This window comes from Macaca fascicularis, chromosome 20 (genome assembly GCF_037993035.2).
Source record: "Macaca fascicularis isolate 582-1 chromosome 20, T2T-MFA8v1.1".
NCBI classification, from domain to species: Eukaryota; Metazoa; Chordata; class Mammalia; order Primates; family Cercopithecidae; genus Macaca; species Macaca fascicularis.
In genome coordinates, this window is record NC_088394.1 from 51,723,234 (window position 1) to 51,749,261 (window position 26,028).

The window sequence follows — 26,028 nt, forward strand, 5'->3', positions numbered from 1 at the left end:
TAAATGACAGCTTTCCAGGTGTGCCCAGAGCACTCTGTATCACCCTGATTCGGTGATTTCACATTGCCTTGACATCACCCCTGCTGCTTCTCCACCCCATCTGTCTTGTCTACCAATGGAGGTCCCTTCAGACACTGAACCATGTCTTGAATTGGCCTTTGTATCCATTATACGTGGCCAGGTGCCAGACATTGTGGTAAATGTTCACAGAATGGATGGGTACATGAATGGATGAATGATTAAAGCCAGGGGCTATTGAGAGATGGAATCATTTTTACATTCTGTCCAAAAATTCCTGTTTTGGAAGATAGTGATTTACCTGACATTGGAGCTGTGTGACAGAAGGCTAGGCCAGTTGGCAGGATATTGTGAAGCTAATTCAGGCATTAGAAAGGAGACTGGTTAAAATTTAAGATCGCTTCCAAACTTGAGAACCTGGAATGCTAGGAAACACAAGCCCTGGGAGCTGAGATGTGTGCGAAGTTACCCAGCTGAGCTGTGGGACTGTGAGTGGCTCTAAAATTTTTAAACTTTTTCTGAGGATCTCAGACCAAAGTATCCCTTTGCCTAAAAGCATCCGCCTGCTGGTGCGGGCCTTTCGGGGCCTTCACAGTGTACTGAAGTTAGAGTCCTGCAAGGGAGAAACCCTTATACAACAAGTAGTTGGTAGAATTTATTAGCTCTCTGTAATTTGAGAGTGTCGACCAGACTGCTTTGGTGAAACAGGCCAAGGTGCTTTTATTGCGGCTTCCAAGGATAGAAGAGGAAAGGCAGGACAGGCAGGATGAGAACTGGCGAGATGGGACTGTAGGTAGGCGTCGCCCAGGGAGTTCTGGAGATAGGGAAAGCTTTTCCGAAATTTCACAGTTAGAGCAGGGCGGTAGCTCAGGGCGGGGCTGAGCTCCTGGCTGGACAGCGCAGTCCCGATCAGCTACAAGAAGACCTTGCAGGCCCCGAGACCAGTCGTCCTTCCAGGATGTGGCTCCGCGCTCTTGTCCTGGGCACTCTCGCTGCTTCCACGGTTTGGGGTGAGTCCTTCTGAAACATAAAGATGCTGGGCACTTTTTGAAATCCTTGTTCTGGGCCGCCGGTGCGTAAAAAGGTGAGGTGGACGCAGATGCGCAAAAAGGCAGACACAACAGGTCCGGCTCCGCGGTGGTGCGCGCCCTCCGGGCTTGGACTTGGACTTGGAGCAGCTAAGCCCAGTCAGCCTGGCCCGGGCGGAGACGCAGAGAAGGTGAACACACTGAAACCGCCCTGCACTGCTTGCCCCAAGGAGGCCGGCGGCCGGACCACCTCACGCCGCACACACAAGAACTTTAGGCAGCTCAGTTGGCCATCCCCAGGCTGAGGACTGGCGAGTTGGGATAATTCAGGGGTCTCTGGGGCACAGGGGCTGTTCCTAGTTGTCTGGTACCTAGCTCTGGCATAATTAGGGCAAGTGGGTAGTGGCCAGGGCATGGCAACCCGATCAAAGAGGCGGTTGGGGTGTGGGCTCCGGGTTGGCTGGACCCTGGGAGGGACAGTTTCTCCAATATCAGCAAAGCCTCAGATGCCAGAGCATCAGAATACAGGAAGCAAAACACATGGTACATAGAGGGGGTGCAGCGAGGGGCCTCAAAATACCCCTGTGCCACTTTATAGACAGAGAAACTGAGACTCACATAGGGAAATGTAGTACAAATCATGCCTGGGTCTGTCTCTGGGTCTTGAATCCTGACAGCCCAGGCCCCATCTGCATCCTGTCTTCCTTCTGGCAGCCTGACATTGTGAGAGCTCTGGAACTGTGGGGAAGGGCAGAGGAAGAGAGGAACCCTACTTGGAGCTGAATATTCTTTTACTTCTGGTGACTCCTGGCAATGCCATCCATTTCCTTCCTTAGGAAGACCATACAGGCTGCCTCCACTTCCTTAATTTCCTTCTCTGTAAATTGGGCATGTTGATGCCTACCCAGCAAGGCTTTTTTGAAGATTAAACAAACTGGAATGCATGCCTGACACATAGTAGGTGCCCATCATGTTCATGCTTCATATAACGTCAGCGACAACTGCTCTTGTTCCCATTCTTCTTTCTGCTTCCCCCCATTCACCCACTTTTTCATGCTTGGCAATCTGGCTGCCATCCACCTCATCCTGCTGAATGAATCCCTGAGCTGAGAAAGACCAGCCCAGTGGTTTCTCTGCCTTGATCCTCCTCCACTTCCCTGAAGCCCTCAGCAATCTTAGCTCGCACCTTGTCCTCTTCTCCCTGGACTTCCAGGATGCTGGGATGTTCTCTCCTTCCCACTCTGATGGATCTTTGGTCTTGGCTGTAGTGGTCCCTGTGTTTGATCTTTGTTTTCTTCCCTTCCCTCTCACACTGGCATCTTCGATGAAGCCATACACATCCATGGTGTGTACCCTCACCGTCTAGGAGAAAATTCTACCCTGCTCTCTCGGCAGGCTTCCTTCCAGTCTTGAAGTGCCCACGTCTTGTGGCACCATCTTGCCAGGATAACCCACTGACATCTCCACTGAGCCTATGTAAACAGGGATCCAGCATCACAAGCCAGCTCTTTGGTCTTCATCTTCCACTTCCCCCAAAACTGATCAGGGACCAAGTTTTTCTTTCTTTTCTTTTTTAGATGGAGTCTCACTCTGTCACCCAAGCTGGAGTGCAGTGGTGCAATCTCGGCTCACTCCAATCCCCGCCTCCTGGACTGCTGCCTCAGCTTCCCAAGTAACAAAGATTACAGGCGCACGCCATCATGCCCAGCTAATTTTTGTATTTTTAGTAGAGATGGGGTTTTGCCATGTTGGCCAGGCTGGTTTCAAACTCCTGACCTCAAGTGATCTGCCCTCCTCGGCCTCCCAAGGTGCTGGGATTACAGATGTGAGCCCCTGTGCCCAGTCTCCAAGTCTTTCAAAGTACCTTTTAGACATCATCATATTTCTTCATAAATATTTTCTTTTTTATTTAAAATTTTAAAATAATTAATATGGGGCTGGGAAGGATTTCAGGTGAAGACTAGAAATCCCATACAGTGCGGAAAACATGGAAATCACCAAGAAAATAGGCCACCTGTAATGCCACCACCCACTGCTATGTTGATAAACATGCTTCCAAGAAAATTATCTCAATATTATTTGTAATTAGCAACAACAGAAGAAAACAAGTTAACTATTCTCAGTGTGGGGCTGGCTGATAATGAGACATGGATGCTGTTGTGCATCTGGGCTTTGCATAGGGAGTTTCCATTGTGATTGGATATTCCCCTGTAAGATCAAATCTGAATTGTTCTGTTCTGCTCTGGCCCCACTTTGATGGAGATATTGCCTTCTTGCCTATATCCAAAACAGAGCAACTGAGAGGACAAGAGTTTGGAAATCATTTCGTAGGAGGGAAGCTTAGACAAATTGAGGTCACTGGAGTCAGACAGGACCTGAGGGGTGGGTGGCATAATCAAGTGTCTGAAAGGCCACAGGCCAGTGCGGTCCCATGACAGATAGAACCAAGACTGATGCGGAGGCTGGGAAATGAATTTCAGCTCAATGAGGAAGCATTGTCTGTGCTGCAAGAATGGATCAGATGTGCCCAGGGCCACCAGAAAAATGTTCTTCGACTTGATCATTTCCCTTATCTGGAATGGTCCCTGCTGCTTATTCGTCCACTAAAGAAAACTCAAGCCCTTAGCCTGGCATTCTAGGCCCTCCCTGACATGCGCTGTCTCATTCCAGGAATATTTTCCACTCCCTTCAGACACCACCTGGTGCATGTGGGCCATGCCCCCTTCCCCAGGCAGGCTCTGCATTCTGCTGCTCTGAGCCTCAGCACATTCCCTTCTCTCTGCTCGGTACCACTCCCTGCGTCTCATCTCCCCTTATTCAATCCTCCCCTACTGCAAGTCCCAGCTCCTCCATGATGCCCGCAATCAGAAGGCCTTGCCCCCTCTTCTAATTCCTAGACTGCCTTATGAGTACCTCTCCCAGGACACAGTCACTTCTTTCCCATCTGTAGGCCCAGGTGTATAAGTGACCCTTCCCTACAAGGGTCAATGCATCTGAGAATACGGAGCACCTCTTGTTCATCCTCTCATCCAGCATGTGGCTCAGTGCCAGGATTCTAATGGATAAATGTTTCCAGAGGCTTCTAAGGGGGAAGATAAATGTCTTGTTCTCTCCTAGTAGTTCTCCTTCTTGCATTTATTTTTGGCTGAATGTTTTTATGCCTCCAAATCTAATTTGCGCTTTAAACCACCTCAGTTAGTAAGGACAGTGATCCTCATCCCTATTGTACATCAAAAGAAATTGAGGCCTAGAGGGTTTCGGTGACTTATTCAAGGTCATGCACTTAGAAAGTGGCAAACCCCACCTGGAATCCGGGTCCAGCCTTTTGCCTCTGATGCATCCTGATTTGTTCTCCATGTCCAGCAGGGCACCCGTCCTCGCCACCTGTGGTGGACACCGTGCATGGCAAAGTGCTGGGGAAGTTCGTCAGCTTAGAAGGATTTGCACAGCCTGTGGCCGTTTTCCTGGGAATCCCTTTTGCCAAGCCCCCTCTTGGACCCCTGAGGTTTACTCCACCGCAGCCTGCAGAGCCATGGAGCTTCGTGAAGAATGCCACCTCTTACCCTCCTATGTAAGCCAGGGGTGGCTGTGGCATGTGTCTGTGGGGGATGTTTGCCTCAAAGTGATGCAGGAAGGAGTCAAGGCAGTCCCCCGATTGGTTGATCCTTTGCTCTGGAATCCTTAAGATCATTGTAGATCCTTAAGAACATTCCAGAAGTCTCACAGCATTCTGGAGTCCATTATTTAACACATGTTTATTGAGCACCTACTGTGTGCCCGGCATGTGTCTGGGTTCTTGGGATCCATTAGTGAACAAAGCAAAGACCCCTAGGTTCATGGAGCGTGCATTCTAGCAGCGGGAGACAGAGGAGAACAACATGCAAATTACCCCATGGATTGTGTGATCTGTTAGAGTGGGATAAGTGCCTTGGAAACAAAGAAGCAGTTAAGCAGGTGAGGGAGATCAGAAAGAAGGATCCCATGAATTCCGCTGTCTTGAATTTTGACACAGTGGGGAGAAGGGAGGGCCAGGAGGTGTGTGGGTGGCAAGTGAACTGAGGTGTCCTCTTGGCAAGTGCTCAACTCTCAAGTGTGCCCAGTTCCATATTCCTGAGGAGAACGATGGCAGGTGTGTCCATTCACCCTGGCCAGGCTGGGAAGAAAAGCCCAAAGGTTCTTTTTTTTTTTTTTTTTTGTTAATTATTATTCCCAAAGGTTCTAATTGGCCTCACCGCCACTCCCCAGGGTACCAAGGACCCTACAGGCATCAGAGGAAACCCCATGCATCTCAGCAGCCAGGTATTCAGCGGTTTTCCAGCAGCCCACCTCTGGTTGCCTTCTTTTCTTTCCTTTTTTAAAAAAATAATATTTACTGTTTTTATTTCCTGACTGCAAGTATAGTATATACTTATTACAGAAAATTTAGGAAATTTAGATAAGGAAAAGTAAGAAAATTAAAATCACATACAATATCCCACCACTCAAAGAGAGCAGCTGTCAATATTTTAGATGGTACAGTATTATGATCTAATGTTTTGTTTGTATTCCAGTTTTTTGGCCTGTTGCTATACTTTCTTTCTTTAAAAAGGAGTGCTATGTTCAGATAATTTGGATGCTTGCTTTGCTCATTAAGTATATCATGAGCATCATTCTATGCCGTTAAATGGCACAGCCTGATATTAGCAGCTGCATTATATTTGGTATTGCACCATAATTAATTTCCCCAAGCTTTTATCTGGGGTCATTAAGTTACATATGATGTTTTTGATAATATAGGGAGCACTGTGATGAATATTTTGTAGTGAAACCTTTATGCCAATGAATGAATATTTTAGGATAACTTCCCAGAAGTTATATTTCTGAGTCAAAAAGTATATATCTTTTGTTAAAATTCCCTGCCAAAATATTCCAACTACACTTCTCCCATTGATGGACAAAAATCTCCATTCATTAGATTTTTTTGCAGTGCTTCGGGTTATTAAAATTGTTTTTGGTTATTCAGTAGGCAAAACGATAATAATAATAGCAATCTTATTTTCTTCTTTAGTTTGCATTTATGCAAAGACCAGTGAAGTTGAGTTCCTTTTCCCTTTCTTCACATTGGAATGTCTTTTGATTATTATTATTATTGTTACGCTGCTTGTACTGGGTGTTCTGTAGGAAAATCTCCCAGGATGGAAATCAAGAAGTCATCTTTGCTGACTCTGATTCTGTCACTTGACAGCTGTGTCATCCCAGAGCCTGAGTGCCTCAGTTTCCTCATGTACCTAGTGGGGGCGGTGACACCTGCCTTCTGGTACTCTGAGGTCTGGGACTGTTGCTTATAATATACTTGTGTATAAGAACCACATGGCATGAATCTTCCTGGCTATGTGACATTGGTCAGGTTCTCTAACCTCTCTGGGTTTCAGTTTTCTCATTTGTAAAATGGAGATAATAGAATCTATGTAATGGGACTGATCTGAGGCTTAAATGAGTTAATATACAAAGGGTACTTAAAACAGTGCCTGGAACACTGGGAGGACTCAATAACTATTACCAGTGTTCATCTATGTTGTATCCTTGAGATCTTTCATCAGGGCCACCAACAGCACTTGCCTGGGATGGGTTGATGGTAGAGTCTTGGCATGTCAGGGCTGCAAGACCCATGTAGAAATCACTGCTCTCACTTAGACCTGGTAGATTTGGGACCCAGAATGCGAAAGGAATTCACCCAAGGTCACCCCGTAAATGCGTGGGAGAGACAAAACTAGAGCACAGTTCTCCTGATGTTGTCCCACAAAGATTTCACCCCTAAGATATTGTGAGAAATGTCACCATCCAGGAAGAATCAGTGTATTTGTTGTCTCCCCTCCTCAACGCTGGGAGTCCCAAAGGTTCTTGGAAGGAAAGAGGTGTGAAGCCCTTCTCACTTTGCTTGGTCTTAGGAGACCTTAGTGAGTCCCAGCGCCCCCACCTGAAGCCCCTGATAGCCTCCTACCCACTACAATGTCGTGAGTCTGTAAATATCAAGTCCATTTTCAAGCTTAAACCTCCCAGTCCAAGGCCCTGCCAAAGAAGACACCTGGCTTATAGCTGGCTGAACTTCAGGGGTTCTTCTTTCCCCATCCCCAGGTGCATCCAAGATCCCAAGGCGGGGCAGTTTCTCTCAGACCTATTGAGTAACAGAAAGGAGAACATTTCTCTCAAGGTTTCCGAAGACTGTCTTTACCTCAATATTTACACTCCTGCTGACTTGACCAAGAAAAACAGGCTGCCGGTAAGCTGTGGGATCCCCTGGTCAAGGCCTGTCAGTTCCAGTACCCCGGATCTTCTAGTGTAGATCGGAAGGGGATGAAGGCAGCTTGGGGAGGGGGCTGCACAGGCCAGGACCTCAGGGCCTCCACAGGAAACACAGGTTTTCCACACCTCAGTTTCCCCTCGTGACACAGGAACTCTGGGGGAGTTTGCTGTGCATCTTTATGAACAGCTTAATTGTTCCAAGTTCCCTCATGCTAATAGAAGGATGTAAATGATTACTTTTAGTTATTAGATTAAAAAGCTGACACCCAGAGTGGGTAAGACATGATTTTCAATAATGTTAGCGGTGGAAGGAACTTAGAGAAAAGCCAACACCTCAACTCTTTCTTTTCAGATAGAGAAACTGAGGCCCAGACAGGGAAGAGGAGGTCACGCAGTAGGGTAGTTTTGGCTCAAGTCTTCTGATCTTCAAACCAGTGCTTTTGACACAGAGTAGGGCATTGAGATTTTATGTGGCCTTTCTACAGTACACCAGCATTCATCTGGTGTAACTTTCACTGTCTGGGTACAGATGTTGGGGGCGGAGCCTGGGACAATCCCAGAAGCTCTTTCTTTTGCCTTTGGCCAAATATCTGGGATTTTTTGGTACCTAATTTCCCTCCGTAATTGTCTTGATAAAGGCTGATGACCCAATGTGTCAGCATTTCCCAAATAAACAAAGGGCTGGAGATGGGGCAGGCTGCCAGCTGCAGGGTAGGGAGGGTCTCCTGGCAAAGAAGGCTACCCCAGGGTGGAAGAGGAAGGGGTGTCACATCCAACCAGTCTCCTAGGGGCACCCTGGCATGGAGCCCAGGAGTAGGGGAGCAGGTCTGCAAACGTGTGACTAGAAGTTGGTCCTACATGTGCTTTGTAAGACACAGGAAGTGGGAGAAAGGTTTACTCATTCATTCATTCATTCATTCTTCTATTTTGCACTCAGTGCCCCATATACACAGTTAGACCTGGGGCTTCAGGGAAAGGGGGAACATGAACCCACTCCACGCAGCCCCTACCTTCGAAGATCTTGCCATCTGGGCTGTAGAGACAAATCCTCTCTTCAGCATATTATTGCAGGCCAGCCCTCGGGCTCAGCCTTCACACACAGATGAATGCACATTCAGTCCCTCCCCAGGAAGCAGGCAGGGATTAGATGTGTGGGAGAAATGGGAACTCGGGAACCTGGAGGCAGGAGAACCTCTAGGAATGGTCACAGGTTCTAGAACTACATGTGCTTAGAACAGCACTTAGTACATGGTTTATGTTATGAGTTCTTTTATATTTCATGAATAATATTATTACAATATTATTATTTTAGTCACTCTCACTACTTCCCCACTATGTGGACTTTTAAAATGCAAGAACCTTGCATTAAGAATTGTACCTACTCTCATCTCGGGTATTAGCAGAGTTCCTGGCACATGGTAAGTTCTCAGACAGCGTTAGTCCATTGATTGAAGGTATCCGGAAGCGGGTGGGTTTTAGGCTGCGCTGTGCAGGATGGATAGGATTTGGGGATGCAGAGTCATAGAGGAGGCATTTAGGGAAGAGACACTATCACAGGTATGTGTGCTTCTTGAGACAGTCATTCATGCACAGAGAAGTTTACTTCGCCATGAGAGAGTAAATTGAGATGAAACTGAGATACAAGGGCTGCCCCATGGGTACGCTGAGTGCATAAACAGTCCAGGCTTGAGGGTGATGGGAGTGAGGGGGAGAACACGACATCCTTAGCCTTTGCTATGCCCATGATGATGTTCTCAGCATGAAGAGCCTTGGGAGGAGGAGGCATTGGAGGCTGGGTAGAAAGAAAGGGGCAGCCAGGATATGTGCAGTGGGGTGGTGGCTCAGGCCCCGGTTGGGAGAATTTTGGAGGAGAGAGACTGGCTTTTGCAACCTTGCTGGGCGCTGGTGAACTTTGGGTAACATCCTCCTTTAGTTGTGACCAACAGGTAGGTCACCAAACAAAACACCCTCTGAGTGCTCTCTGGCTCAGTGTCTTGTAACTGGTATGTTGCTTCCTCCCTGCCCAGGTGATGGTGTGGATCTTCGGAGGGGGACTGGTGGTGGGTGCAGCATCAACCTATGATGGGAAGGTCCTCGCTGCCCACGAAAACGTGGTGGTGGTGACCATTCAGCACCGCCTGGGCATCTTGGGATTCTTCAGGTAAGAAGTTAGACTCTCCTCACTGCACTTTGGCCCCCAATATGAGGCTGCTAGGACCCACCTCTGGTCATGTCAACCCTCAGGAGACCTTAGCTAGGTTCCTCATTGTAGCATACAAGCCTCATCATAATTGGACACTACCTACCCTCTCACTCCCCAGCCACACTCATCCACTTGCCTCTGAGCTTTTGCATGTGCTGTTCCTCTGCCTGGAATGCTAACTACCTGAGGAACTCCTCATCATCCTGCAAGACCCAGCCCCCAGTTACCTCCACTGAAAGACTCATCTCTTCTTCACCTATGTTTCTCCAGCACATTGAATTTCTCTGTCATGACACTTGGCAGGCAGCCCAGCTCTTGAAGGTTGACACATCTGACTTCTCATGGAAAGGAGGGAAGGGGCAGAGTCACAGAGGGAGCTCAGGGCATGTTGTGGGTGAAGAAATGTGGGCTGCAGATGGTGGGGTGTGGGAGCATCTGACCCCTTCCTGAAGGAGTGTTGGGGCCCACTCACCCCATTTTCTGCTTGAAATCTGGCAAGTGCAGGAAGCAAGGATGGAGTCTTCCCCATCAGGTCTCCATGGGGACAGGAGTCAGATCTCCTTCAAGGTGCAACTACTATGAACCTTTTCTAAGTGTTACCATCCCAGCACCCCAATCTCGAGTGAGTGCTGGGAGGGCTGTGGGAGGGATTCCCCTCACTGATGAATAGGCCTAGGGAGATGGAGGATGGGTTCTGGTCTACCGTCAGCTAGGCATCCCAGGTCAGTCTTGGCTGTATCACCTTCATCCCTTTCAGCCACAGGTTGTGTCTCTGCTCCCCATTATAATAAAGCTGCTTCATGATCTGTCTCCACTTCCTCTATTCCGTATGTCTCCTCCATCCATGCCAGTCAGGTTTCTTCCTGGATACGCCACTCAGCTGGTCTCTCGGTCACCGATGACCTCCCCCTACTCTCCACCCAACCTCACAGCAGCAGCCAATGGCCGCTCAGCCTGTGCGACATGCTTCCTTCCCAGTCCCTTTCCTGGTCCCTCCTCCTCCCTGTCCACAGGCCTCTCTTGTCTCCCTCTCCCTCCCTACTAATTTCCAGTGATCCCAGGGAGCAGCCCAGAGCCCCCATTTCCAGCCCATCTCACCTTTGAAACCTGCAGGCATCACTTACTGTCTTCTCCCCACCCCTGGCTGGTGCCAGAAGGAGGAACAAGCTGAATCCTTGACTCCCACTCCTCCTCCCACCACGCCTCCACTCAGCTGCTGCTGCCCCATCCTCCTGGGGGCTCAGGAGAAAGCCCTGTGGGCAGCCCGGACTCTCTATTTTCTCCTAACTCTGTTGGCTCCACCTTCAGAATCCACTACTTCGCACCTTCTCCCTGGCTCCTACCCCAGCCAAAGCTTTCTGTCTCTCACCTTGATTATGATCCTAACACTTACTTTCAGATACCTGCCACTTTTATCCTGAGGCTGAGTCGCACAGTACCAAGAGTGATCACTTAGCATGTGTGTTGAATCATGCAATGCCTCTGCGCAAAACACTGCAGGGGCTTCCCATGTTCCTTACGATGACAGCCAAAGTTCTTATCAGGGCCCCAAGGCCTCTAGCTGCACCTCCTGACTCACACTTTCCTTCACTGGGCCCCAGGGCCTTTGCCCTTGCTTTTTCTTCTACCTGGAATTCCTTTCTTTGGATATTTGCAAGGCTCATGTGCTTGTTGTGCTTGTTTTATGAAGGTCTTTACCTCCAAAACCTCAAATGCCACTGCCTCCAGAAGGCCTTCCCTGATTGCTATCTGAAATGGCACCCCCTGTCCCACCCCTGTTTTTTTCCTTACTCCATTGTATTAACCTCAATGCACTTTGACTACCTGACATCATTATATTCTCTCTATAGATCTGTTTATCTGCTTGTGATCTGTAGTGGGAGCTCTGTGTCGTCACAGGTTTTACCCTTTTTGCTCTCAGATGTGCTCTAGCTCATAGGATAGTGTCAAACATACAGTAGATGCTCAGTAAATAGTTGCCAGTTGAGTGAATGTAGAACCATACATCACCACTGCAGCAAGGCAAGGCAGGGTCTCAGAGATGCTGAAGCCCAGCCTTATTCTTTTTTTAATTAATTTGTTTTTTTAATTATTTTTATTTAATTTATTTATTTTTATTTTTTATTTATTTAATTTAATAAAATTTATTTTTATTTATTTATTTAATTTATGATTTATTTATTTATTTATTTTTATTATACTTTAAGTTCTAGGATACATGTGCACAATGTGCAGGTTTGTTACGTATGTATACATATGCCGTGTTGGTGTGCTGCACCCGTTAACTCGTCATTTACATTAGGTATATCTCCTAATGCTATCCCTCCCCACACCCCACCCCACAACAGGCCCTGGTGTGTGATGTTCCCCACCCTGTGTCCAAGTGTTCTCAGCTCATTGTTCTCATTGTTCAGTTCCCACCTATGGGTGAGAATATGCGGTGTTTGGTTTTCTGTCCTTGCAATAGATGGCTCAGAATGATGGTTTCCAGCTTCATCCATGTCCCTACAAAGGACATGAACTCATAGCTTTTTATGGCAGCATAGTATTCCATGGTGTATATGTGCCACATTTTCTTAATCCAGAGTCTATCATTGATGGACATTTGGGTTGTTTCCAAGTCTTTGCTATTGTGAATAGCGCCGCAATAAACATATGTGTGCATGTGTCTTTACAGCAGCGTGATTTATAATCCTTTGGGTATATAACCATTTGTGGGATGAAGCCCAGCCTGATTCTTTTCTTTTTTTCCTTTTTTTTGAGATGGAGTCCTGCTCTGTCGCCCAGGCTGGAGTGCAGTAGCGCTATCTCAGCTCACTGCAAACTCCACCTCCCAAGTTCACACCATTTTCTTGCCTCAGCCTCCCGAGTGGCTGGGACTACAGGTGCCCACCACCACACCCAGCTAATTTTTTGTATTTTTAGTAAAGATGGGGTTTCACCATGTTAACCAGGATGGTCTCGATCTTCTGACATCGTGATTCACCCGCCTTGGCGCTCGTTGAGAGCCCCCAGCCCCATCTCTAGTCCTGAAGGTCCTGCCATGACATCTCTGCTCCCCACCCTCAACCTGTTCTCTTCCTCACAGCACAGGGGATGAACACAGCCGGGGGAACTGGGGCCACCTGGACCAGCTGGCTGCCCTGCGTTGGGTCCAGGACAACATTGCCAGCTTTGGAGGGAACCCAGGCTCTGTGACCATCTTTGGAGAGTCATCGGGAGGAGAAAGTGTCTCTGTTCTTGTGAGTGCTCCTGGCACCAGGCCCAACCCCATGCTTGATGTGATGCTGATGAGACCTCTTAGACACCTGTCAATCCAGCTATGCACACTTCTGCTTACAATACCTGTATTCAGGACTGACCCTACTCACTGTCCAGCATCAGGTGGTGGAAAGCTAAAAACCAAGCTTTCCTTGGCCCCCAGGAATCTGAGCTAAGCTTAATGTCCCAGGGCCCTATGTATCTCCAGTTGCAGCCTGCAATGGTGGCATTTCCCTCTTCTAGCTTGGTTGAGCTCTCTCTCTCTTTCTCTCTGTCTCTCTCTCTATCACTCATTTTAATATGAGGATTCACTTCCCTTCTCTTGGGAAGTAGGAATAGGCATAAATTATGAGTAAGGGCAGGCAGAGACAAGAGGTGGGCAGAGGTATTGTTTGGCTCAAAGCCAGATCTACATGTGGAGGGGACATGGACACTGAGCAGGCTGGGGATTCCTCTGTGGTGGTCTGATGACTGGTTAATGCCTAAGAAGGAGGCAACAGTCTCTACGACTGAGAGACCAGGTGAGCTAGGGCAGGCGGGCTAGAGGAAGGAGGTATGGAGCCGGGGATAGGGAGGGATGGGGCAGGGGTTGTGGGACACAGACACAACCTGGGGGTATGAGGGGTCCTGCTGGAGTGGGGGATTGGGTGAGGGAGAAACTGGGGGAGCTGGGGTGAAAAACCAGACGAGAAGTACCGGGAGCTGTAGGAAGCCTTCCATTTGCCACAAGGTGGGCAGAGTGTCAGCCCACTACTGGAGTCTTCACTCCTGTGTTGGCTTTGTAGTTGAATACACAGAGGAAAACATTTTTTATACTTTTTAAAGTAGAGAAAAAGGAAAAATACAGATAAGCCCGAGAAAGACAAAAGCCATCTACAATCCCATAACCCAGGGATAGTCACTGTGCTCTGTTTGACATGGATTTTTCTAGTCTTCTTTTCCATGACTTTTTATATCTATCTGTCCATCTATCCATCAATCTACCTATCAATAGGTCTATCATCTATTATCAATCTTTGTCTTTTTTATTTATGAAAATACTGTCCTGAATATTATAATACAACACAAACGCTTTACTAAATATTAAATGTTGTCCCTTAATAATATGTTTTACAGTTGTACAGTATTCCACGATAAGAATGAAAAACCATTTATTTGCCCAATCTCGTAATATTGGACCCTTGGGTTATGTCCAGTGTGTACCATTGTAAACAGCGGAGGCATCCTTAGAAATCTTTGTGTGCCTCCAGGATCATTTTATAGGATAAGCTCTGAGTAATGGAGATGCTGAATCAGAAGTTGTGGTTAGGAGATGCTAAGCTGCCTTTCCAACACCTTTGTTGGTTAGGCTCGGCTGCCACACACCTCCTGTCATGTCCCTGCCCTGTGCCCTGTCCTGATCCCACTTAGGTTCTCTTGGGTGGGAGGTTCTCTTGGGTGGGAGGTGAGTCTGGCAAGCAGGCCAAGTGAGTGGAGGAGACACCGTGTTCAGTGACCCCCAGGATCTGAGGGGAATGGGCCAGGGCAGAGCTAGGGTGGATGTAGTCCGGAAGAGTGAGTGGGTAACTGACCCCACCCCTGAACATGAACTCTCCTCCCCTCCGTTCTGGTCCCAGATTTTCTCTCCATTGTCCAAGAATCTCTTCCACCGGGCCATTTCTGAGAGTGGTGTGGCCCTCACTCATGCTCTGTTGGAGGACGGTGACATCAAGCCCCTGGCTGAGGTAAGTCCCCCGCTGGACGCCCCCATCCCCTTGGTTCTATGCTCCTGAATCCTCAAGGGTCACTCTTGCCATAGGTTCTAGCTGATATTCTCCTAGAACCACTGAAGCCCCAGTGGCTGAGCAGGAAGGGCAAGCAGACACCCAACCTCTCAGTTTCAGAGTCGGGTAAATGGATGCAGGGCTTGGAAGGGATTTTCCAAGGGCAGCAGGTGATCAGGGCAGAGCTGGGACTCCAGCTTATGGGCCTAGACAGCCAGTACAGTGCCCTGTCTGTGCCTTCACTCCACCTGTGTGCCAGGGCCTGATACCATGTTGGGCAGTAATGGTGTCTTGGGTCTCTCAGGGTCTGAGTTCTGTAGACCCACTTGTGGGCTGTAGGCCTGGAGCGGTTCCACACTGAGCGCCTGATAATGAGGGTTGCTTCCTGGGGAATTCACTCATTGATTCATTTGTTCACACAACAAAACTAGGTGAATAAGTGAAGGCAAAAACAAGAGATATGCAGAGGTCATTTTGGCTCAAAGCCAGATGTCCATGTGGAGGGGACATGGACACTACATGGCCCTATGTAGTTTCTTCTGCTACCCCAGCCGCTTGTACAAGTCCGGATTGGGATAGAACACATTTTTCCATATTGATGGGGGGAAAGGACTTCACTCTTGAACTCTATTGTTGCCTGTGATCTTTGCAGAAAATTGCTAACACTGCTGGGTGTCAAACCACCACCTCAGCTGTCATGGTTCAGTGTCTGCGACAGAAGACGGAAGAGGAGCTCTTGGAGACGACATCGAAAATGGTTAAGTTGCCTGCTCCTGTAGCCCAAATCCTGTAAACTTGGTCCCAGACTTCTTCATTTCAGCTGTCCTCTTGCCCTGGGACAGTTACCTGGGACAATTTTTCAAGTCTCTGGAGTCTCAGTATCTAAACGGGGAATCTAATTTGTTCTTTTTTATTGAAAAAAGGCACAAATGTTAAAAAAAAAAAAAGTCCAAAAACAACATGATAAAAAATTGACCAAATTTGACATTTGACCAAAATTTAATATTTTGCCATTCTTGTTTTCAGATGTATTTTTGAGAAACTAAACTACATATTCCAGGGGGACACCATCATCCTGAATTTGGGGAATGGAGATATTAAGCTCAAAGATTTTCAGAAAGCTGTCACAATTTATTTTCGTTGACTTAAAAACTCTCAGTATTAGACCTGGTAGTGGTCCAATTTTCTAGATTTTCTGAGACTCTGACTCAATTTTCATTCTAGGATAGTCATCCACCCACTCAATCATGAATCCATCCACTATGATCTTCTTATGAATCTATCTGTTCACTAATTCATCCAATTCACTGATATCTTTTTATCAATCTAACATCAACTTCTTCACAACTTTTTATCTATCTATTTTCAATCTATCCACTATTCATGCATCATCCAGCCACCATATATCTTAACTCTATCATCCATTCCTCCAAAATCAACAATCCAGTTATCACCTATCTGTTAGTTTTCACCCATCTATTCATGTATCCATCCAATTCAACTGTACTCCAGGTATTGGCGAACCCATCCATTCCACCATTTATCCACCCATCCATCCATGATAAGTATGTAGGGGCGGGTGTTAGAAGTAGTGAAACAGACATGAAGGGGACATGCTCCCCGCTCACAAGGAACTATCCAGAGAGAAACACATTCATATACTTCGCAGGTTGAGTATGGTGGCAGCACAGAGGGGACGCATTCATTATAGTCATCAGGGATGCTTCACAGGGAAGGTGGAGGAGCCGGGTTTGAGACCAGACAGAGGAATTTGGGAGTTCATGCCCTTAACCCTGATTCCACCTTATCTTTCTTGAGAAATTCAGCTTTGAGATCATTGTGCCCATTTTAAAAGAGGTAACAAAGACAGATGAATTTTGTAATTGGCTCATGTCACAGTTCCAGTTAGTCAGAGGCAACACTGTAGGACCCAGAACCCACACCTGCAGGTCTAGAATATCTTCTGCCATTCCTGCTGTCCTCACATATTAGGACTTGGGGATCTTTAGGATTCATGGATGGCTGTGGCAGTCGCTTATCACGGGGAAGCCCAGCAGGACAAACACCCAGATGACACAGCACCCAGGGCCATTGGGAACTATTCCCTTTGAGGGGGAAGGGTGTGAATTCCAAGCTCAGGAGTTGCCTGGTCTCTCTCCTTGGACCTGAGGCTACTCCTGGGTCTCAGGGCCAGCCTCTACCACTGGACTCTGCTTGTGTTTCCATGGGTTGAGTCCAATGTGGTCTTGGAGCTTAAGTCTTGGCTCAGGCTCTAAATGATCAAAGTGTTCAAGGAATTAAAACACACCTGTTTTCTAATGCCTGGAAGGAGGCAAATATTCCAGCAATTCTGCATGTGGCATCAGACGACTCAGCTTAAAAGGAAAAAGTTGGTGACTTTGGGAAAATCCAGCCCTAAGATTCTGGGACATCCTTCTGAGATTTTCTGAGATCTTGTGGAAGTACCTCCATGATTACCCACTGCCTCCAGTACACACACTGGACACACACACAGAAACACACACAGAGAGAAACACACACACAGAGACACACACAAACACACACACAGACACACACACACACACACCCCTAGCTAGTGGGACTACAATCCTTAATGGAGAGACCTGCACTGGTTACTTCCTGTGAACAGATCAGACATGTGAGCTACAGTGCAATGCTACAACGACTGCAATCTTCGTGAACACACACCAAAGAGAAGCATGGGGTAGGGTGAGTTTCAGTGGGTTGTATGAGTCAGAGCTGTGTAATGGGAGATGAGAAAACTCCCCTAAGGTGCCTTGAATGGAAAAAGGAATGTGTTGGAATAGCATCCTCATGTTAACTGAATAACTCAGGAGTTGAGAGCTTCAGGCATTGCTGGATCCAGATGCCTATAGGATGTTATTGAGAATCTAGCATTCTCTATCTTTTCTCTTTGCACAACTCTGTGTTGGCTTCACTCTTAGGCGGATATGTCTCCTGGGAAGGTTAAAGACAACCGTGCTCTAGAGTTATATCCTATCTACTTAGAAACCTTTTTTCCAAATAATTCCTGCAAAAGTTCTGTGGTAAACTTTATTGGACTGTCATGGGTGTATGCCTATCCATGCACTAGTATCCGCGATCAGGGAGATGGAGCACCCCAGGTATCTTATAGATACCTGAATTCATGGAGCGATAGGGGAAGAAAGGGGTTCCTGAAAAAGAATGGGGATGTTCTTCCCTGGGGAACAGAAAGGGGAGAGGGATGGGGGATAGGGCAGTCTCCAAAAGCAGGTGTCCTATCCAGAGCTCTAGCAACCCTGGCTCAGAGTCCCTGGCCCATCCTTCCCATGCTGGTGCCCACCCCTCCATTCTATGCCTTCACCCTGTGCTCAGGCCTAGCAGAGCCAGAGTCCTGCCCACTTCCTCTGGGCCCAGCCAGCTTGGCACCAAGAGGGAGAACCTGACACCTCTGTTGCCCCAGTCACCCAGCTCAGTGTTCTCCTGGGAAGCCTCTCACTGTCTTTGTCTTCACAGAAATTCTTAACTCTGCAGTTACATGGAGACCCCAGAAAGGTAAAGACCTTTTGTTTTTTTGATTACAGGTTTTGAGTCTTAGCACCTTTAAGCTCCAGTTAACTGTGAGTGAAAGAATCCTCTCTCGGGTAATTATAGTAACTCCTGTGTGCTTGATACTGAGACCCAGAGAGGGGCAGTGACTCACCTGGGTAACACAGCCAGGAAGACTAGTGGCAGGCCTAGTGCAGGTGGTTTCCATTTAAGTAGCAGGATCCTGGAATGGCTCAATGAGAAGGTGGCATTTGAGCCAAGCTCTGGAGGAGGCAGGAAGCCAGCTGTCAGGAAACCTGGAGAAGCCTATTCCAGGCAGAGGGAACAGCCACTGCAAAGACCCTGACGGAAGTGGCAGGTCTAGCTGGAGAGAACCGAGTGTGGGGACAGACTGGCTTGAGGGTCAAGAGGTAATGGGAAGTGGGAGAGGGATCATTTAAAGTAGTTGAATTTGGATTCAGAGCAAGGTGGGAAGCCTTTGGAGGTTTTGAACAGAGGAGTCACATGATATTAGATTTCACAAAGGTCTCTGCCCCTGGTGCTCAAATAGACTGTAGGAAAGGGGCAGAGTGGATGCATCTGACCAGCTGGGCAGCCACTGCATTGCCATAATCCAGGCAAGGGCTCCTGGCTGCTTAGGGCTGTAGTAGTGGGGATGGGAGGAGTGGTTGGAGTCTGGATATCTTTGAAGGAATAGCTGAGAGGATTCGCTGATGGACAGGATGCAAGGGGTAAGAAAGAGAGAGGAGTAGAGGATGCCCTGAGCTTTCTGACACAAGCAGGGTCATGCCCACACAGGGCAATCACTTGCAAACTCTGAGTGGACAACAATCACTTGTCATTGTTGCTGATGGTAGTCTTCCCACTTGGCTACCACTCAAATGGGGCAATCCTGTCTCTCTCCTCAACTTTTATCCTCCTGTACTTCACATCCCCTCCCCATTTCCATGTCTCATGGTGCAGCCAGACTGGCCTTCCTTAACAGAGATAGAGCACGTCACCCTCACTTCTTAAAAGCCTGATCTTCCTTATGAGACAAATCCCCTTCCCTCCATGAAGTTAGTCCTTCAAAACACACCTGCATGCGCGCTATGTGCCAGACTGTGCAGAAGGTAGGCTCTGCACCTGTCCCTCTCTCTACACCCTGCCCCACGGCATCCGACCAAGCCCAGGACTCTTGGGTATTTCTGGAATTGACCCTGCACAGAGACACCTGTATTCTTTTGCTCATGCAGTTCCCACTGTTTAGAAATTCTCACTCCTTTCCTCACCTGTCAATATCATTCACTGCCCAGAGCCCACTGCAGGCGGGCAGTGCCTCCTCCATGTAGCCTGCCTTGCATCTTCCTTTCAGAGGGGCTGGTCTTGCTGGCCTCCCATGGCAGCCCTGCCTGAACTGCACAGCCTCTCAAGGCACCCAGACTTGCACCCCAATCCTGTTCTGCATTGTCAGCCATATTGGGTTAGGATCTGCACCTTGTCCAGCTGGGTCTGGTTCACTTTACAGAACATCTCCCCCAGGCAGCCTGAACTACCTCGTCAGTCATTGGCTTTTGTAGAGCAGACCAAAGGTCCTGGAAGCCATAGGGTCTCAAAGGCTAAGAATTGTCCAGTTCCATCTGATCTCCAGGAGGGAAATACAGCCCATGGGGCGTGGAACTGGGAAGATGGCACAGAGGACTGATGTCTCTGAGAGGGACCCGCAGCAACCCTGCTAACAAGTAACACCTAACATTCATTCAGCCCTTCCAGACACCAGGTGCTGTGCTAAGTATTTTACATGTGTTCAGCCATTTAATCCTCACAATAACTCACCTCTCAGATGAGAAAACTGGGGTCCACACAGGTGAAACCCAACCAGTAAGTAGCAGAGCCAGGCTTCAGGTGGTGTTAATGTGCTTTCAATGTCCATGCTCCGTTTTTAACACCATTGTGACTAAATATGAAATATAAATATATAACTGTACCCAGAACCAGCTGCCCTGATGGCAACATGTGAGTTAGGCTCTCTCTAATCTGTGACCATATATAAATTATTTATCAAAGGTAAAACCTAAAATGGGGATATGGATCAATATACTGTGAGTTCATCACTGATTCTTTTATTCATGATTTTCTCTCTAATAGGGCATCACATCCTAGTCTAGGCTCCTCGAGTGATGAGGGTTCAGTACCTCTTCAAAGCCACCCATGGATCAACATCAGTTCTTATTTAAATACAGATGGATAGCACAATCTCTCCTCATTAATCACAGATTCTGCATTTATAAATTCACCTGCTTACTAAAATTTCCTTGTAACCCCCAAATCGATACTGGTGGCACTCTCATGGTCACACACAGGCAGGCACAGAGCAGGGGAAACTGGATTTGCATGATGGGCACGTTCCATCTAAGATCTGGCGAGGCGACCTTTGTCTTCTTGTTTCATCTCTCATGCTAACAAGTGTCCTCTTCGCGGTCTATTTAGTGCCATGTGTTCTGCATTTTTGTGCTTTTTGTGGTGATGTCACTGTTAAGAGTAGCCCCCAAGAGTAGCGCTGCTGTCTGGCATTCCTGAGCTAAACAGTCTGTGCTGTGCCTTACGGGGAAGGCCCCTGTGTAAGACAAGCTTCAGTAGTACTGCTGGCCGTGCATTCAGTGTTGAAAAATCTGCAAAACTGCACATCCAGGAAAAGAAGGAGGAAATTGGCCAGTTCATACGTGAGGCTGTGATGGGAAGTGCTAAAGTAACACCTACTGTGTGTGATGGAGATGTGGAAAGATGGAAAAGAAACTACATTGGGAGATTCATGAGATGATGAAGGAATTTTTAAAAAGCAGGGTGGACAGCACTGTTGTGAAGTTGAAAACTAAGGAAATTTGAAGTCATGTTACCCAGGGTCACAAAAATGGGAAGGGCTTTCCAGCTGGTGTTTTATTTAAAACAACCCTACTTATAATTCACTCTTTGTAAGACTTATATATTATGTAAAGTGTCTTTCAACAGAAAACCACACATAAAGGAAGGTTGATGAAAATATTGTGACCAGAGGTTTGCAAGAATCTAACCCAGTATTTCCCCTTTGAGTGATGACTCTTTATTCTCTAATTCAGCACTCATGGGAGTTTTATCAGAAGCAATTGCCGGGACTACCGAAAATCAACTATGGACGGAGAGAGGCAAATGCATGCGCTTCAAATTGAAATACATAGACATGTAATTTTATATAGATAATACATGTATTTCAGTCTGAGTGAAGATTTCATCCTCTCCTCATCATCTGACCAGTGTCAGCCTCTGCCTGAAGTTCTACCCTTGAGCCACACACCTACCCTCCTTAGTTAGGACCCTGAGCGTGTGTAGCCATGGCCTATGGTCACGCCGGTCGGGGGTGCGGGTCTCACCCTCAGACAGGCAGAGTTGGGGACATGAGTGTGACCTTGGGTGAAAATCACAGGCACTGTGCTGCTCTCTCCCCCAGAGTTACCCCCACACGCCCACCGTGATTGATGGAGTGGTGCTGCCAAAAACACCTGAGGAGCTTCAAGCTGAAAGGAAGTTCCTCACTGTCCCCTACATCATCGGAATTAACAAGAAGGAATTTGGCTGGTTTCTTCCAACGGTGAGAAGGCACAGGCCTCTTGGAGGGACTCACCCACCCAAATCAGCCCTCCTGTCTCTGGTCCCAGGAGTGTTTCCCTCTCCAAGCACCACTCTGAGTCCTGGGCAGCTGTTCCCTTCAGCAGGAGTTACCACTTCCATGGAAACCTTCCCCAGGAGGGGACAGTTGTCACTGGGGTTTCAGGGCTCTGGGATCCCCTCTCCCCAGACTCTCTGATTGTCTTCCTATTGAAGAATCCTGAAGTGTCTGTGCTAGGAGGGCCAGTAAAGAAAATAACTGTGCAGATGGGAAAACTGAGGGAGCCTAGGAGGGGGAAGGAGCTGAGGAGTCTGGAGAGGCAGTCAGGGGCTTTCTGGCTTCCCACCTCTGGCTGGGTATGCATAGTTCCCCCATAAATCACTCGTGGTCTTCCATCACCTCATTGAAAAGATCCAAAGAAAGTGGCTTCTTTTGATTTACCATTGACTTCTAGTGTACAGTAGATACCAGTGTCTACTTGAGAGATGACGGACAGAGGAGGGGGAGAATGGAAAAGTTACCTAATCAGGTGCTATGCTCAATACCTGGTGACAAAATAATCCATACAGCAAACTCCAGAGACACAATTTACCAATGTAACAAACCTGCACATGTACCCCCAAATCTAAAATACAAGTTGGGGGAAAAAATGAAAAAAAAAAAGATTGACTTCTAAAAGCAAAAAAAGTGTTCTCCTTCCAGTCAAGGACACACAAAACTGACCATGATTAAAGCAGTAGGACAGAATTTATTCGGTAACATGATTGCGCAGGGAAAGAAGAGTCCAGTATGGATTGGACTCAAATCCCCAAAACTAACCCCTGGTGCTGTTTTAAAGGCTGAGCGTGCTAAGGGAAAGGCACTGTGGGTTGTGGAGAGGGTCTTGGTCCATGTGACTAGACCACCTGGATGTCTTCATCCTGGCTCACCTGGGGCAGAAACAAACTTCTCTTATCTTCAGGACAGGAAGCCATGCGTTAGACTGCAGGAAGCTTCCATTGAAGTCAGCCTCTACTCTTTCCACAGGCACTGGGAAGATCAGGAGTGAGCTCCCTGAATGCTTGCATTGCAAAGAGAAGGCTCTCAGGTCCTCAGGGAAACAGGGTTGGGTGGTAGATTCACATCCCAAAGGGCAGAGAAAGTGTTTATCATTTCAGGTTTCTAGAGTAACTGCTCTAGTTGGGTTCAGGGGCGTGTCAGCTTCTCTCTAGGTTTTGGCTGGTGCAGAGTAAATTGTCTTGACAGGGCTGAGCCTTCCCAGGCATGTATGTTAAGAATACTGGGGTCATTCTAGGGACACAGCCTTAAGCTGCTAGAAGCAATGCTAGAGTTTGGTCGTCTCTGAGTGCAGAGGTTTGGGCAGAGTTGTTTTATGAGAAGAGATATGAAGTTCACCCCTCAGAAGGATTTCAGAGGTTCTGCCAGAGACCAAAGCCATGAAGGCAGGATCTAAGGCTTTCAGTGTCATCTGTGACACGTGGTAGTACTTGGGACATCTATGTCCTCTTCCCAGAGCCCTGTATTCCACACTGGCCTGGCAGACACCTTGCCTCTCCATATCACTGACCACTGTGGGGATCCCAACCTGAGACACACACATGCACACACACACACACAGAGACACACACACACACTGCACATTTTTCCAACTTTTTCTACAACTTCTCCAATTTTGTTTTTTTTTGTTGTTTGTTTGTTTTTTTTTTTGTAATTTTTGTGATGCTTGAGTTTCTGGATATAAGCCCATTTGATTCATTGATTCTGCCCATTTCAGTAAAAACTCATGCCCTTAGAAACCCCCCAAATTAGAGGACTTTCAGTCTGCGTTGGTTTGGTTGGTTGGTCAGTTTGATTCTCCTCATTAATTCCCAATGATTCATAAATGCTTAATTTTTTTTAACAGTTGATGGGCTATCCACTCTCCGAAGGGAAACTGGACCAGAAGACAGCCATGTCACTCTTGTGGAAGTCCTATCCCCTTGTTGTAAGAGTCTAGGAATCATGGGAATTGGCTGAGACCCAGAGAAGGACAAGGACTTGCTCAAATCATAGAGCAATTAAATGGCAAAAAGAAGACTGGGGCCTCAGGGTTTCACCCATCTTTCCACCTTCCCCACTTCACTTTCCATCCTAGGGGGGAGTTGCACAGGGCTTGCAAGGTTCACCATTGAGGCAGGCCTTCCTGGTGGGCTGGAGAAACTGCATCGCTCACCACGGGGTGGTGGTCACTTTGTTGATCTATTTTAGCACATTCCTAAGGAATTGATTCCAGAAGCCACTGAGAAGTACTTAGGAGGAACAGATGACCCTGTCAAAAAGAAAGACCTGTTCCTGGACTTAATGGGGGATGTAATGTTCGGTGTCCCATCTGTGATTGTGGCCCGGCACCACAGAGGTGAGTCCCAGAGGTCGAACAGGGGAGGGACATGGACCCCACCAGCTTCTGTGTCTGACTCACCTGCCTCCCAGCATAGACAGTCGTGGAAACAGCCGAGGGTCAGGCCTCAAAGGCTGATTCCATATGGCGTGGAGTGAGGTGATGTCTTATTTTGGTTTGTGCCAGTAGCAGATTGTGAGAAGAAAAATCCAGAGGCAAGTGTTTTTTTAAAGTGATGATCCCAGATAACAGCAATAGGGATGTGGGGAAGTGAGAGAGGAAAGAGATGGAATCCAATCCATGATGCATTGCCAAGAGAATATCCACTGTGGACAACTGGAGCTGGGAAACTCAAGGAAACATGGAGAATACAGTGCTCAGGGGCATCCCATCTGAGTGGCAAGTGGCAAGGGAGCCGGGGTATTTATCCACCAGCTTCCACTTGTGATTGGTTAAAGGCTCTTGCAAGGAGTTGTTTATTCCCTGTGACTTTGACCTGCTGCACACAAGGGCAGAGTAGTCTCTTGTGACCAGAAAAAGGCCTCAGGCCGGCCCTACAGATGCTGGAGGTGGAAGTCAGGTTGGCATGCCCAGGAAGAGGGGATATGGGTGAGACACTGACAGCATCTGCTGCAAGGGCTCCATGCCTGGTGTTATCACATCGGGCTGCTGTAGGACAAATATTGAAAGATGAGTTGTGGAAGGTTTTTAAGGTCCAAGCCGGCTGCAAACAAGTTTGTTAAGTATTGGAGCTGGGGAAAGACTGGGAGCACTGCATGGGATCCAAAGCATTGTCAAGGACCAAGAAGGCCAAAAGGAAGAGCTGTGGCAGGTGTGGGGGAGGTGGTCTGAAGAATGGCAATGTCTGAGACTGGCTTTTGTCTATCTCGGTGTGTGCAGTAATGGGCAAGCACAGGTCCAGGGCAGGGTCTATGCAGGACCTTCTACCACTGACCCAAGGCTGCGTGGGTGGGGCGTGAGGTTAGGGATGCGTGGGCTCACTAGAGAGGAGTGTCCTCTCCTGGGTGCAAACTAGAGGAGGCTCACAGGACTCCTCTTTTTCTTTCAGCTGTCATTCACCTAGCCTGCAAGCCAGGAAATGTCCTCTCTCTAACCATGCTGGAAGGATTTTTAAATGCAGAACTTCATAAGCATGATAAAAACTAACTAAGGCTGATCTAGCAGGTGCCCATACACTCCTTTGCACAGGAAGGGGCAGGTGCTCGTAACTCTCACTTGGCTTTGCCCCATGCTCTGCGTCTGATCTATATATAGTGTTCCCATCTCCATCCTCTGATGGTTTGAGCAATACTGAGCCTCCGTTTTTCATCTGATTTCCCATGACTTTGAGTTCAGTGTTGTTTTTATTTTTCCAGGAAGACACATATTTTATCAACTTTCCCTTATTGTCGTGTCTCACTCTTTTTGATAAAAACAACACTTCTGAATATAAAGTTAATATGATAAAGTTAATATGCAGAAAGTTTCAAAAATATGGAAATCCATAAAGAAGAAACTAGATGTCACTCCTAATTCCCCCACCTGGAGGCAAGTGATATACATTTTTTTGTGCTTTCTTCTAAATATTTTTCATGTCCTATATACTTTAAAAATCAATTTTCTATTTTGCTTTTGTTCATAGAACAGTATGTTGTGAGGATTTTCTGAAGGTTGATAAAAGCTCATCAAACCATTCTTTATTGCATGAAATGGCTATATTAAATAGCCTTTAATATTCCTATCCTATTAGATGTTTAGCCTGGCTGCTCACATTCTGATGCTACAATAAGACTGAGCTCAGCCTGATGTTTATAAATCTCCAACCACATGTCTAATAAGTTTCCTAGCATTATTTTTAGAAGTGAATAACTAGGCTGGACCTTAGAAATATTTTAGAACTCTTGGCAAATAATGCAAATTTG

The 26,028-nt window shown here is 47.3% G+C and overlaps 1 protein-coding gene across 1 annotated transcript in view; it reads left to right on the top strand.

Annotated features, from left to right (window-relative positions):
- Positions 1-965: 965 nt before the first annotated feature.
- LOC102128556 (liver carboxylesterase 1-like) overlaps positions 966-26,028 on the top strand; it is a 29,735-nt gene continuing 4,672 nt past the window's right edge. The window contains exons 1-11 of the mRNA XM_015443157.4: positions 966-1,028; positions 4,410-4,617; positions 7,161-7,305; positions 9,356-9,489; positions 12,620-12,773; positions 14,409-14,516; positions 15,208-15,312; positions 18,075-18,113; positions 21,571-21,711; positions 23,633-23,713; positions 23,977-24,124. Coding sequence (XP_015298643.3) covers positions 977-1,028; positions 4,410-4,617; positions 7,161-7,305; positions 9,356-9,489; positions 12,620-12,773; positions 14,409-14,516; positions 15,208-15,312; positions 18,075-18,113; positions 21,571-21,711; positions 23,633-23,713; positions 23,977-24,124 — 1,315 coding nt within the window. The 5' untranslated portion in view covers positions 966-976. The remainder of the gene's footprint in view (positions 1,029-4,409; positions 4,618-7,160; positions 7,306-9,355; positions 9,490-12,619; positions 12,774-14,408; positions 14,517-15,207; positions 15,313-18,074; positions 18,114-21,570; positions 21,712-23,632; positions 23,714-23,976; positions 24,125-26,028) is intronic.